General features: G+C 42.9%; 1 protein-coding gene across 3 annotated transcripts in view; it reads left to right on the top strand.

Annotated features, from left to right (window-relative positions):
• CRTC1 (CREB regulated transcription coactivator 1) overlaps positions 1-14,610 on the top strand; it is a 313,574-nt gene that overhangs the window by 153,846 nt on the left and 145,118 nt on the right. For all 3 annotated transcript variants that reach the window (XM_077270212.1, XM_077270202.1, XM_077270193.1), the window contains one exon: positions 13,617-13,678. In XM_077270212.1, coding sequence (XP_077126327.1) covers positions 13,617-13,678 — 62 coding nt within the window. The remainder of the gene's footprint in view (positions 1-13,616; positions 13,679-14,610) is intronic.

Genomic DNA, 14,610 nt, shown 5'->3' with positions numbered 1-14,610 from the left:
TCTTTAATGATTTGGTCGTCTAGAAGCCCAATTGAAAGACAAGGTGTCAAGAGACAATATTTTGGCCACTATCCCACTTATGCGAGGGGCAGCAGCATTTTTTGATCGGATGCTTCTGCTGATTTGGTATGATTAGCGGCAAGATCAGCAGCCCTTTCGAATGCGTCCCATAGGGCCTTGTGGTTAAAATGCTGGCCAAGGGATATTCAGGCCACAGCAAAGCTGTGTGCCATTCTATGTGAGTTGGAATACCTGTTTGGCCCAGCTTTTGATGAGCTTTTGGAGAAGGCTGGCGATGACAAAAAGATTTCCTAACCTGTTTAATCAAACCAACAAGCGATCTTTCCGGAAGAGAAGGATTAACTGGAGGAAGCCCTTTCAGAGAGCAGGATAGATGGGAGGATCGAAGAAGGACTCCCAGCCAAGGTGGGGGGAGGCTCTCCTCCTTCCCTGTCTGGGAAAGTATATAAAATAGCAGTTGAATTATTGGCCTAGTAAAATCCAGGTTAAAACTAGTGTTCCAGTCAACCCTGCATGAGAGGTTTGTGGTGACTCCCTGTCGGTCTTCATCAGGAAAGCAACGGGCCATAGAGGCCAAAGTCTCAGATCTGGTTCAGAAGGCTGTGTTCCTAGAAGTTCCTGCATCGGAAAGGGGTTTTATTCCTCTCTTTCTAGTAAAAAAGTATGGTTCTTTTAAGATGATAATAAATCTAAAGGGCCTAGATAAATTCCTGAAAATTCAACGGTTAAATATGTAATCTATAAGGTCAACAATAAAAATGTTTTCCCCAAATTTTCATGGCAGTTTTAGATCTTTTAGGGATGCTTACTACCATGTGCCCATACACACTAACAATACCTCAGGGTTGCAGTAAGCATTCAGGGGGTAGTCAAATACTTCTAGTTTAAAAGCCCTTCCATTTGGCCTTGCAGTTGCTCCTCTTATAACTAAGGTGATAGCCCATTTCCAAGAGAAGGACGTATTGATTGTCATGAATTTGGATGACTTTCTAGTGGTATGCAATTTGGTCCGTCATTGCGCAGGTCAGCTGGAGGAAATGATGTCAACCTTAAAGTATTTAGGCTGGCTGTTGAATCTTAAAAAGTGAAAAGTAGAGCCCCTCAAAATATAAGAATTTCTATGGCTCATGTTGGACTCAGATCTGCTTGAGTGCTGTCTCACAGGCGATAAAATAGAAGAGATTCATAGTCAGGCATCAAAAGCCCTGAAGTGTCCCCACCATGTCCCCTAGGAGCACTATGGCCCTCCTAGGTTCTGTAACCACTTTATTTCCAATTTATTTCCAGCAGTCCTGTGTGCCCAGTTCCATTCTAGAGCCTTGCAGTGGGATGTATTAGAAAATGAGATTTCCCTTAAAGGGCATTTGGAAGGGAGGATTAGGATTACATCCCTGGAGACAATGCAGTAACTTCATTGGTGGCTGAAAGTGTCTAATCTGTCCAGTGGGTTCCCTGGGTAAATAAGGCAACATGGGTAGTAACCACGGATTCGAGTCCCAAAGGGTGGGGGACTCATTTTGCGCATGTAGTAGTCTAAAGGGTTTTTACAGGGGAAGAGAAAGCTTGAAGGAGTTACTTGCAGTAGAGCTAGCTGTATGGGGACCTCTTGAATCCCTACAGGGTCATCATGTCAGAATCTTCTCCGACAATCCGGTGTCAGTTGCCTACATAAACCTTAAGGAGAGAACCCGATCCAGAGCCTTAATGAAGGTGAAAGATCGCTTATTCCAACTAGTGGAGAGTCCTCTCCTTTCTTTGACTGCTCTTCACATAAGAGGAAAAGAAATCAGGGCTGACTTCCTAAGCCGCAATCAACTAAGGCAAGGGGAGTGGTATCTAAATCGGTCCATCTTTGACCAAATAGCACAGATGTGGGGCCGTCCAGACTGAGACCTCTTTGCCTACAGGTTGAACAGGAAGGTGAAAAGATTGAGAAGGTCCCCAGAGGGTACATTCCTTCTTAGTTCCGTGGGATTTTGTCCTGGCACATGCTTTTCCACCAATAGCCAAAATGCCGTAGTAAGGAAGATCAGAACAAGGATTGTTTTGATTGCTCACTTTTGGCCCAGAAGACCATTGTCCTTAACCATGAGAACTATGTCAGTTTTCGATCCTTGGGTCCTCCCTGAGGTTCTGAATCTCCTCCTTCAGGGGCCGGAGGACCATGCATAAGTAGCTAACCTTCATTTAACGGCGTGAAATTTGAGGGTGCTGTTAAAAGAAATATGTTTATTTCATAATCTTGTCTCCACCCTACTTCAATGTAGAAAGGCAACTCAACTACGACAAGAATTTATGCTAGAACGTGTAGGAAATTTCTAACCTCTTAGGATTCAAGGGCGTGGCGCCAGTGGGTTATATTCTAGTTTCTGCAATAATAGATTGAAATAGGCCTTTCCATCAGTACCCTCAAAGCCCAGATGTCATATCTGGGGGCCCTGTATAACTGTGATCTAGCAGGGAATTATTGGGTGTCTAAATTTATTAGAAGACACTAATCAGACGTCGGTAGTACCACTGCTTTAAACATCTCTGCGGTATCGCGTCATTTTGCACAAGTGCATAAGGGAGATTTGTCATCCTTGATTTTCAAAGGGATAGAAAAGGTTCATAGATCTGTCAGAGGAGGTAACTTCAGAAGGATAATCTTGAACAGAGAATGCTTTATTTTTATGCTCCACACCGGACCTCCATCACGTCTGAATGTTAGACAGGATATGATTCTACAATATATGCAAGTAATTTTGAAGCCCAATCCATCCTACCTACCTAAAGTAGTGTCATGTTTTCATGGGTTACAGGAAATAGTTCTTCCTTTTTGCTCTAGTCTAAAACAAATTAGGAGGAGGAGAAGCTTCATAATCTAGACGTTAGGAGATGTCTAGTTAAGTGCCTGTTACTGAGACCTGGAGGAAAGAGTTCATTATTCGTATCCTTCCACGGACCTAGGAAGGGGCATAGGACTTCAAAATGCACAATTGATGGTTGGATTAGGGATGCCATTTCCTTAGCTTATTCTGCAAATTGCAAAGCAGTTCCAGAGGGTCTGAAGGCTCACTCCACAAGGGCCGTAGCAACCTCCTGGGCATAGAGACCAGATGTCTCAATCAAGCAGATTTGTAAGGCAGCAACCTGGTTTTCTCCGTCCACTTTCCATAAGCATTATAGACAAGATATGGTTCCCTTATGACCTCACCTTTGGGAATAGGGTGTTGCAGGATGTGGTACCTCTCTGAATTCTTATTTTTCTCTGTAATACTCTCGTGGTGCTGTCATGGCTGATCAATAAAGTCTTAATTACTTACTGGTAATGGGATTTTTCGGGAATCCATGACAGTACCCTTATATTCCCTCCCATCACGTGTGGGCGAGCACTTCTATCACTGGTGTTATAAGTTGATGTTTTAAGTTGTGATGTGTGGTGCTGGTAAATTTTGATTTGTTGTGATAACCAATGGATTTACTCTTGTGCTCTGTAATAGAACTGATCCGAGGAAAAGGTGCCACCCTTTTTAGCCTGTATGTTTCCTGTACTTCGTGGGCAGATCCCCTCTCTTGTGTTGCTGTCATGGGTTCTGAAAAATCCTGTTACCGATAAGTAACTAAGACTTTTTCATATAAAAACAGTCGTCTTTATTTGATATACTGTACAATAAAAAAAAACAAAATCTTGATACACACAATAAAAAGAAAATTAAAACTGGCAAATGTGTTTCAGAACATCATGCTTAATTGTTGTAAAGATAAGACGATGTTCTGAAACACACTTCAGTTTACATTTTTCTGATGGTGTGTAACATGGTTTTTTATTAAATATGAAATATAGAAGAGATTTTATTTGAAAAAGGATCTGTATGCTGGATTTCTCTACAGTGCACCCATTTACATTCTTTCCATGAAAAAACTAAATGTATAACTGAAAAATTGGAATATGCTTCCACTTTGGTTAGAGGTGTAATAATGTGAAGAAAAGATCTGGTAATCTTCCCTAGGGTCACGGGAGGCTATGCCAAGTGAGAAATGTGAGTAACAAGTTGTGATCTTTCTGATCGTTTCTGCCGCTCCCATTTCTTTGATACCAGGAAGAAAAGCTTTTGTTACGCCTCCCCCTCCAGCTTTTCTTACTTCTAAAATGCACTAATGGAACTTGGCATCAAAGTTTAAATTGCTGAAATAGCTTGACAAATAAAATGTTTGTGGCTAAAAGTATTAACCTCTTGCCACAATATGGACATGTACAGTGGCATGTAAAAGTTTGGGTACCCCTGTTCAAAATTAGTGTTATTGTGAACAGTTAACGTTGAAATGACCTCTAAAAGGACTAACATTAAGGATTACACATTTCCTTTGTTATATATATATATATATATATATATATATATATATATATATATATATATATATATATATATATATATATATATATATATATATATATATATATATATAATTTTTTTTTTCTTTTTTCATCTTTTACATTTTAAAAAGGAAAATGGTCCTATGCAAAAGTTAGTAGCACCCCTTTTGAAAGTATCACATCTTGTAAATGCTTTTTATAGCCAGACAAGTCTTTCAATGCTTCTTTGAAGGATTTGCATCCATTCTAACTTGGAAAATGTTTCCAATTTCCACTGCTATTTTGAGGTCTAGCCACAGGTTTTCAATCATGTACAGATCAAGGAACTGTGAGGGCAATTGTAAAACCTTAAGCTTGAGCCCTTTGAGGTAGTCTATTGTGTTTAGGATCTTAATATGTAGAAGACATCCTCTTTTCAACTTCAGCTTTTTTACAGATGGTGTATTGTTTCGATCAAGAATTTGTGGACATTTCATTGAATCTATTCTTCTCTCTACCTGTGAAATATTCCCTGTGTTATAGACTGCAGCACAACTCCAAAGCATGATTGATCCTCCCCCATGCTTAATGGTTAGCGAGAGGTTCCTTTTTTTCTCCACACGTACCTTAGATCATTGTGGTCAAAGAGTTCTATTTTAACCTCATCGGTTCACAGCACTTGTTTCCAAAATTCATCACCCTTGCTTAGATGTTCTTCTGCATACTTCTGACTCTGAATTTTATGGTGAGGACACAGGAGAGATTTTCTTCTGATTACTCTACCATGAAGGCCATATTTGTATAAGTGTCTCTGAACAGTAGAACAATGTAACACAGTGTGATGGTGTGATATGCTATGTGGGTATCATTTTGTGTATATTTATATTTTACTTATTTTCATTGTGTTCTCTTGTAGGATGAGTTATTTGCCATCTGATATTCTCTCCACAGTTCTGTATTGTTATCTCTCCACAGGGTCAGTGAATAATGTTGTTTGCTAATATGCTAATGATATGTTGACCTAGCTTGTTGAAACAATGAGCCCCTGCGACCCACCCCCCTAACCTGTGAATGAGGAGGGGGACTTGTAAATATCAGGGAGGTGAGACAGATATCAGATCCTGTGTGGAACCATGATGTGAAGAGCATATCAGAGAGAGAAAGAAGGAAATATGGACTGTTATCCTCTGTGCTGGATTGTTGGACTTTTATTCTGTAACTGAACTGTATTCATGTTCTGGAATATTTTATCCTTTGTGTGGTGGATCGTATATGGACCTTTCGTACTTTTGCCTAAATAAAGGTCTTCGGATTGTTCACTCTTCGCTGGCTCTGTTGATTGTGTGGTACCGGAGAAGGAACCTGTGACACAGTCTGCTAAAACTTTCTGAAGGTCTTTTGCAATAAAGTGAGGGTTTTCTCTAGCAATCCTACAAGCAGCTCTCACTGAAACTTTGCTTGGTCTTCCAGACCTTATCTTGATCTCCACTGTTCCTGTTAACTGCTATTGGCTGGTCAATTCTGGATAAAATATTGTGTTGGAATTGCATATTGGCAAGAAAATTGCAAGAAAAATAAAAAAAATAATGTGGCAAGCTATGATGTGTGTTGTCACAGATGGGGTAATCACAGCGTCAACTCTGTTTATTAATCCTTTTGGCACAGATTGGCTAATCAATAGTTGCTGATCGGCACCTAAAGGGTTAATTTAAAATAACGATCGCCTCTATGCACGCCATATTTCCCTCAGATCTGGCATGCAGAGCAGTTGTAAAGCCCCCTGTATACCTGTGAGAAAAAAATAATTGATAGCCAGTGGCTGCAATCCTCCTGTAATCTGAGATTACAGCAGCAGCACCAGTTCCAGATCCCTGGTCCAGGTCCATCTATCCCCAATCTCCCCACTCTGTAATTGCATTTTTGGCTTTCTTTTTTTTCCCGCCTTTTGTGTGTGCATGTCCCACAGCCTCGCCCTAATTGCATTTTGCTTTAAGTATCCATGCTCAATTTTTATTGCACTTTTTTTTTTGCGACACTTAGGCTGTGTGTCCACGTTCAGGATGGCCGGCAGTATCGCCGGAGCGGCGAAGCCGCTCGGCGCTAAGCCCCGCCCCCTTTTTGGACGCGATGATGCCGGATGTGTTAACTGTACACATCCGGGATCATCGCCCCCCTCCCATAGGGCCCTGTGTTATTCCTTGCGGGGACGCTGCGTTCCCGCAAGGTGTACGGACATGCTGCGATCTGAAAAGACGCGCAGCATGTCTGGAGTCGCAGGCCCGCCGCGTGCGGGTTTCCACGCATAGTGGACACGGGATTTCAAACAATCCCCTCCACTATGCTGGAACATCTGGACGCTGCGTGTTTGACGCTGCAGCGTCAAACACGCAGCGTTTACTGACCATGGACACATACCCTAACATGTTCACTTCCCACGGCTGCGGTGCTCTGATCAGTATTGCTGATCAGAGTCTGTGCCATGGGATTTTTTTTCTATAAGTAATCAGGCGTCAGTGTTAATGATGTCTGATTTTCTTGTAGGAAAAAAAATAGTAGTACCGAGTAGCTTTATAGGTAGGACATTAGAGGAGTGGACATTGCAGTGTTAGTGACGTCTGTATTTGTTAGCCAACACTAAGGATGGAATCTTCCAAGAGTAAAATTATAATAGAGAAATTCACTCATGTTGTCTGTTTAGAAGTCACTTATGGTTTTGTCAAATACTGCTGAAATACTAACCAGAATTTCTGATTATATACCGTATATACTCGAGTATAAGCCGACCCGAGTATAAGCCGAGACCCCTAATTTTGCCACAAAAAACTGGGATAACATATTGACTCGAGTATAAGCCTAGGGTGGGAAATGCAGCAGCTACTGGTAAATTTCAAAAATAAAAATAGATACCAATAAAAGTAAAATTGAGACATCAGTAGGGTAAGTGTTTTTGAATATCCAAATTGAATCAGGAGCCCCATATAATGCTCCATACAGTTGATGATGGGCCCCATAAGATGCTCCATATAAAACGCAGAAGACAAAGCCCGGCGGTGGAACGGGGATAGGTGAACATCACATGGCGCACCCTCCCCCGTCATACTCACCCCCTCCTAGCGCAGTCTCTGCACGTGCCTGCTTCTCAGATGGTCTCGGCGCCTGCAGCTCTTCCTGTGTTCAGCGGTCACAAGGTACCGCTCATTAAACTAATGAATATGCGCTCCACGCCTATGGGAGTGGAGGAATATCCATATTCATTACTTTAATGAGTGGTACCACGTGACCGCTGAACACAGAAAGCATTGCCGGTGCTGAGACCATCTGAGAAGCATATAGCGTGCCGGGAGGGGTTGAGTATGATTTGACAGCCACCACTCCTGCCGCTCATCCTCCCCCTGGGACAATGACTCGAGTATAAGCCGAGAGGAGCACTTACAGCCTTAAAAAATGGGCTGAAAATCTCAGCTTATACTCGAGTATATGCGGTAAATACAGTTTAAAAGGGTTGTCCATTACTAGGACAACCCATTCTTTTTTTTTTTTTTGTATATGGAATAGCACGAGACAGGGCTGCCCACTGTCGCCTCTATTGTATGTATAAATTATGGAACACTTGGCAGTCGCGAGTCAGCAATCCATCTATAACAGGAATGAAGATTCAATCAGAAGAGCATAAATTAGCGCTCTTTGCTGATGATGTACTTACTGTATTTTTAGCTTTGTAAGACGCTCCAGATTATAACTCACCCAAAATTTGGAGGAATTTTTTTTTTAATAAATTGGTGGTGCTTCTTATAATCCGTGCTTCTTATAATCCATGCGTCTTATTGCTTACTGGGGGGTGGTGGCTGCGGTGAAGGGGGGTCCCAGGGTCGCTGCTGGAGGAGGCAGGAGTGGAGCGTTGCTACAGGCTGGGATAAGGGGTGTGCAGGTGTCATGTGCTGCGGGGGTCTCCTGTGCTGTGGGGGCTCCTGTGCTGGAGGGGGTGTCTCCGGTGATGCTTGCGTCTCCGGTGCTGCGGGGGGATCTGCCGACATTTTGAGAAAGGCTAGAGCCCCCTGCCAGTTCGTCCATGCTTTCCTGTGCGACGGACTAAGGGAAAACGGCTGCCGGGAGGCAGCGCATGCGCAGATGGAGATCTCGGGACCAAGATCTCGAGAGATGAGATCTCAGCGCTGAAATCTCATCTCCCTCTCTCATTGTATTGTCTGTTCATAGTCAATAAACTTGATTTACTCAAAAAAAGGACAACTCCTTCTTAAACTAAATGTTCGGCCTCCCGTGCCATTGCCGTTTCAGCTGTGTCGGCACTCGCGGTCTCGGGGCTGTGATGCGGTGAATTTACACTTTGTCCTGTGCCCAATCAGCGCTGGTGTTAGTTTCCGCATCCTTTTCGAATTGAACATGAGGAGGAAGTCAGGGATCAGCTGTAGGCCATACTTGCTCTTCATGTTCAGTTTGTCCGAAGGTGGAGACAGTGATGCCAGTGCTGATTGGACGCCGGACATCACATGTCATTTCAACGCATCACAGCCTTGGGGCCACAAGTGCCAGCATGGGAGGGGAGTATAGGTTCATTTATTTGATCAGGGCCAAGCATGAGAGTTTATCAAGGGGTTGTCCTAGTTGTGGACAACCCCTTTAATATTGGCAGTTGAACCCAACGTTTTTGGACTGGACAGCTTCTCTTTTAGATATGCAAAGTTCATAAATGCCACTTTTGCACATGTCTGTTTTGTCGCCACATAATGTGGAACGTTCTGTCGTTGTGCCTGTTCCAAATTAAAGGGAAGGTACTGTGTTTGTAAATTATTAATCAATCAATGTAATGTAGCATATCATGCTGTTATAACCAAGTTTTAATGCATATTTTGTGTGTTATAGGAGTTTAAAGAAGGCACTAGGGGCTGACCTCTTGTTTTCTCAGCAGAAGCAGGATACTATCAGTGTCATAATACGGCACCCCATGGTCATAGGAGATAACAGCTGACCATATCTATTGTCATGGAGCAGTCACTGCTGTGAACTGGGCACGCCTCTGTGGGCTGCACAATTGACAGTAGTGGGAGTGTTCTGATGCCACATTCATGGAGCCCTATGATCTGCTAACATAAGCATTACTGCTTCCAACAGAACAGATGCTAGATTAATGGCTGACAGTAGAAAAATGCAGGAGAAAAGCAATGCAGAATAGCAGAGTCATCAAAGAGGAACAGTGTGCCATTAGCATTATCGGAGCAGGAGCTGTCAGCTTCTCTGCAGGAGTTGTGATTCATCCCTTCCTAATAATAATAATGATCTTTATTTTTATATATCGCTAACATATTCGGCAGCACTTTACAGTTTGCACATATCATCATCCTAAGATAAAGAGCTGCAGTGAATGGCCAGGCGTTGTGGAGGGAGGTGAGAGAATCATGTAATCTGGGTGAGAGAGACTGATGGGAGAGACACAGTAACTGCTGGTGATAGCAGATCACAGTGCAGTCACTGACAAAATGGCAACGCCCTGTGATGCTATTCTTCATTCTGTCCCAGTGATACTAGACCACCCAAAAAGGGAGGGAAATGGTGATGTCCGCAGTTACTGCCCAAATTTTGCTGCTAACAGTAACGGTAAGTTCACACAGGGTGTTTTTGCTGCGGTTTTATGCTGATTTTCAGCTTCTTTTTACAGTACCAGCAAAGCCTATGAGATTTCAGAAATCTCATGCACACACATTGGTTTTTTGTGTGATCAGTATTTTGTGCTTTACAGCGTTTTTTGGACATAGAGCATGTCACTTCTTTCAGCGTTTTTCACCCATTGACTTGAATGGATGGTGAAAACACGCTGCAAATACGCTAGGTTGACTATTCTTGCAGCGTATGTGCTGCAGAAAATTCAAGCAGAGCCGGATGTGACCTCAGACTCGGCTCTGCTACATCTAGATGGCAGGCTGCATGATGTGTCCATGCAGCCTGTCAACCAGCAGAGCGGACCCGATCCCCATTTACTTGAATAGGTTGTCCGACATTAGTGTTTGACACGCTGTCATATGTATGACAGCGTGGCAAACACCTCTGATTTCCCCGGCGGTCAGAGAGCCGCAGTTCCCACTCTGTCAGAAGTCAGCGGAAGCTCTTAGCTGTGATCGGAGGTGTAAATTTCACCTCCGATCACTGTTGTCTGCTGATGGGACTACTGCTCCCAGCATCTGACACCTGCTGGGACTACTGCTCCCATCATCTGACACCTACAGCTGCTAATTACAGTGAGTGCAGAAGTGGCAGAAGGGAGTTTTCATCTGCCGCTCCTGCACTATAAATAAGTATAATAAAAAAAAAAACGGCTTGGGTTTCCCTTAATTTTGATGACCAGCCAGACAAAACTCACAGCTGGGGGCTGCAAGCCCCTGCTGTCAGCTTCAGCAAGGCTTTGTTATCAAGAATAGAAGGGTCCTCACGCTTTTTTTAAAAAAAATTAAATACCGTATATACTCGAGTATAAGCCGAGATTTTCAGCCCACTTTTTTGGGCTGAAAGTGACTTTCTCAGCTTATACTCGAGTCAGGGTCGGCGGGTGAGGGGGAGCGGCGCGGTGACATACTTACCTGCTCCTGGCGCTGTCCCTGCATGTCCCATGGTCTCCGGGCAGCTCTTCCTGTGTTCAGCGGTCACATGGTACCGCTCATTAAAGTAATGAATATGCACGCATATTCATTACTGTAATGAGCGGTACGTGACCGCTGAACACAGGAAGATGCCGCCGGCTCCCGGAGACCATCTGACAGTGAGACGCTGCCAGGGACCGCTCCGGGAGCAGGTGAGTATATCGGGGGAGGTGAGCATTGCGCGATAGTCACCTTCCTCGTTCCACCGCTGCGCGCTGCTCTGTCTTCCGTCCTCTGGCTGTGACTGTTCAGGTCAGAGGGCGCGATGACGCGATTAGTGTGCGCGCCGCCCTCTGCCTTAACAGTCAGTGCAGCGGATGGAAGACAGAGCGGCGCATGGAACGAGGAAGGTGACTATCGCTGGTGCCGGGGGCCTGAGCGAAGAGAGGTGAGTGTGTGATTTTTTTTTTATTTTAATCGCAGCAACAGCAAATGGGGCAAATGTGTGGAGCATCGTATGGGGCATAATGTGTGGAGCATCTTAGGGGGCATAATGTGTGGAGCATCTCATGGGGCCATAATGTGTGGAGCATCGTATGGGGCCACAATGTGTGGAGCATCTCATGGGGCCACAATGTATGGAGCATCTAATGGGGCCATAATGTGTGGAGCATCTTATGGGGCCATAATGTGTGGAGCATCTTATGGGGCATAATGTGCGGAGCATCTTATTGGGCCATAATATGTGGAGCATCTTATGGGGCCGTTATTAACCTTTGTGCGGCATTATATGGGGCATATTTTAATATGGAGCATTATATGGAGCGTATTTTGAATGGAGCATCTTATGGGGCCCATCATGAACTGGATGGAGCATAATATGGGGCTCCTGATTCAATATGGATATTCAAAAAACACTTAACCTACTGATGTCTCAATTAATTTTACTTTTATTGGTATCTATTTTTATTTTTGACATGTACCGGTATCTGCTGCATTTTCCACCCTAGGCTTATACTTGAGTCATTAAGTTTTCCCAGTTTTTTGTGGCAAAATTAGGGGGGTCAGCTTATACTCGGGTCGGCTTATACTCGAGTATATACGGTAATTTAAAAAAACTGTGTGAGGTCCCCCCATTTTGACAACCAGCCTTGCTAGAGCTCACAGCTGGGGGCTGGTATTCTCAGGCTGGTAAGGGGCCATTAATATATGCCCCCGAGCCTAAAAATAGCAGCCTGCAGCTGCCCTGAAAATTGCACATCTATTAGATGCGCCAATTCTGGCGCTTTGCCCGACTTTTCCCACTTGCCCTGTAGTGGTGGCAAGCGGGGTAATGAGGGGTTAATGTCACCTTACTCTTGTAATGTGACATTAAGCCGGCTTAGTAATGGAGAGGTGTCAATAAGACACATATCCATTACTAATCCTATAGCAGTTAAAGGGTTAAATAAACAAACACACATGCAGAAAAGTCTTTTAATGAAATTAAACACCACACAGTTGTGACCATATTTTTATTGTTCTGCCATTCCAAAGCAAAGCCATCGATCTTCTTTAATAAAAATAAAAAAGCAAAAGTATACGGTACTTCCTGATCCGTCGCAGTCCAATATACCGAGTGTCCCACACAGTATCTGGGGGAGATAAAGCTTACAACCAAGAGCGCTGCTAATGCGACCTCTCCCGGCTGTAAGCGACTGGGGAATGAATGAGACGGAGCTGGCGCGGGCTCAGTAAGCTCCATCACATCCTGACCTGAGGTAACCTCTACACCATGGGAAAATGCTGGGGAAGAGGTTACCGCAGGTAATCCATCTATTCTATCAATCTATATTCTGTCTATCTATCTATCTATCTATCTATCTATCTATCTATCTATCTATCTATCTATCTATCTATTCTATCAATCTATTCTATCAATCTATATTCTATTTATCTATCTAACTATTCTTTCTATTCATCAATCTATTCTATCAATCGATCTATTCTATTAATCTATCTATTCTATCTATTCATTCTATCTATGTATTCATTCTATCTACAGGAAGTTGTTTTTTTTTTCTCTAAGTGCACTCAACTTTATTGGCATGCACAAAGAGAAAAAAAAAAAAAAGCACCAAAAACGCACCTAAACCTGCGTTTTTGGCGCAGGTTCTTTCCTGCCAAGATGATCAGGTTTTGCTGCAGAAAAAAAAACTCAGCAAAAACGCCCTGTGTGAACTTACCCTAAAGCTGGTAAGTCTTACTATAGCTGCTTGAGGTCTAAAACTGAAAATGCTCCCCCTAGTGGTAGATATATATTTTAAGAAAATATATAATATTTTTCATATAGAAATGTTTGCAAACATTGCATTAATACATTTTAATTACCTTACTATTTTAAGCTTAATTTCACAAATAAACTACAAGAATACTGGTGGCACCTTCCCTTTAAATAGAAAAATTCAAATGCTTTCATGGAAGAGCCACTGTTGTTGTTAGTATTCATGCATTGTAACAATATAATTGGCTCATCTTATCTCTAAACATGTGCTAACATTAGCATGCATACATCTCATTGTCTAAAGGTGATTCTGTCTACACCAAGCTGATAAGTTAGCTTCACTTTTTTTTTGAAGGGGTAGGAAGGGGAATAAAATTATGGCATCAATCCTTAACTTGCATGATACGTTGACAGCTGCCCCTATGGAACAGTGTATTTATCACCTCCCCCTGATACCAGCTGGAGACGGTAAGTCTTGATCTTGAATCATTGTTCTGTTTTTCTATTTATTTAATTTGTATATGAAGTTTTTTGCTCAAAGAAACACTCAAATTAACATTTACAGAGGTTTAGGGCAAAAGTAGTTCATGTTTTGTCAATGTGTTAATTTACTCCCCTATCACCATCTTCTCGTCATCTGTTACTCTTTTTAATCAAATGACTGTTCAGACTCTCTGGATCACACTGCACGCTGTGTCACACATAAGTGGCTTTTACAATGTAAGCATATAGAGTTTCACAATGGGGCTCCATGGACTTACATTGTGAAATATTCTTCTGACTCATTCAGTGAGCCGTTGTCATGGGGATACCACGACAGAGGGGCCAGAAGACCGCGGTGTCTGTTTTCATGAACTCTCGCACTGGTTAAAAGTACTTAAACATCTTGTTAAGTAGTGCAGTTATTTTTCTTTGCTAGCAGTGCAAAGGTTAGTCTGGTCAGTTGCAGCTCCTGGAGCTTTCCTACCTGGATTGCTCAGCTGTTCAGTGTTGGCCACTCTCCATTGCTATATGTGCTCTCCTCTGGCACTTAGGGATTGCCAATGTTAGTTCTTACTGCCTGGTTCTGTAGTTGGAGATGTAGTTCGTGTTGGAGTAGGCATTTGGAGATTTATTCAGGAAATTGTTACCTGAATGTTTCTATGTGTACATCCTCGTCCTCCTCTATTTTGTTTCTCCTTCCTTTATTTTGTTTCTCCTTCCATTAACTCCCCTGTGTCCCACTCTATTGTTTGGGGAGTGTATGTTGTATGTTTGATATATTCATTTGTCCCTTTCCATCTTCCCTTGTTTGTCTGGTTATTGTTTTCCTATACCCTTAAGGTTCCCTTAAGGATATAGGAGCATAGCAAGGCACGTGAAACCAGCGTTTCCACCTTCATGAGTAATCCAGGGGACAG

This window comes from Ranitomeya variabilis, chromosome 1 (assembly GCF_051348905.1).
Source record: "Ranitomeya variabilis isolate aRanVar5 chromosome 1, aRanVar5.hap1, whole genome shotgun sequence".
Classification (NCBI taxonomy): Eukaryota; Metazoa; Chordata; class Amphibia; order Anura; family Dendrobatidae; genus Ranitomeya; species Ranitomeya variabilis.
This window is presented reverse-complemented; position numbering and strand designations above follow the sequence as displayed.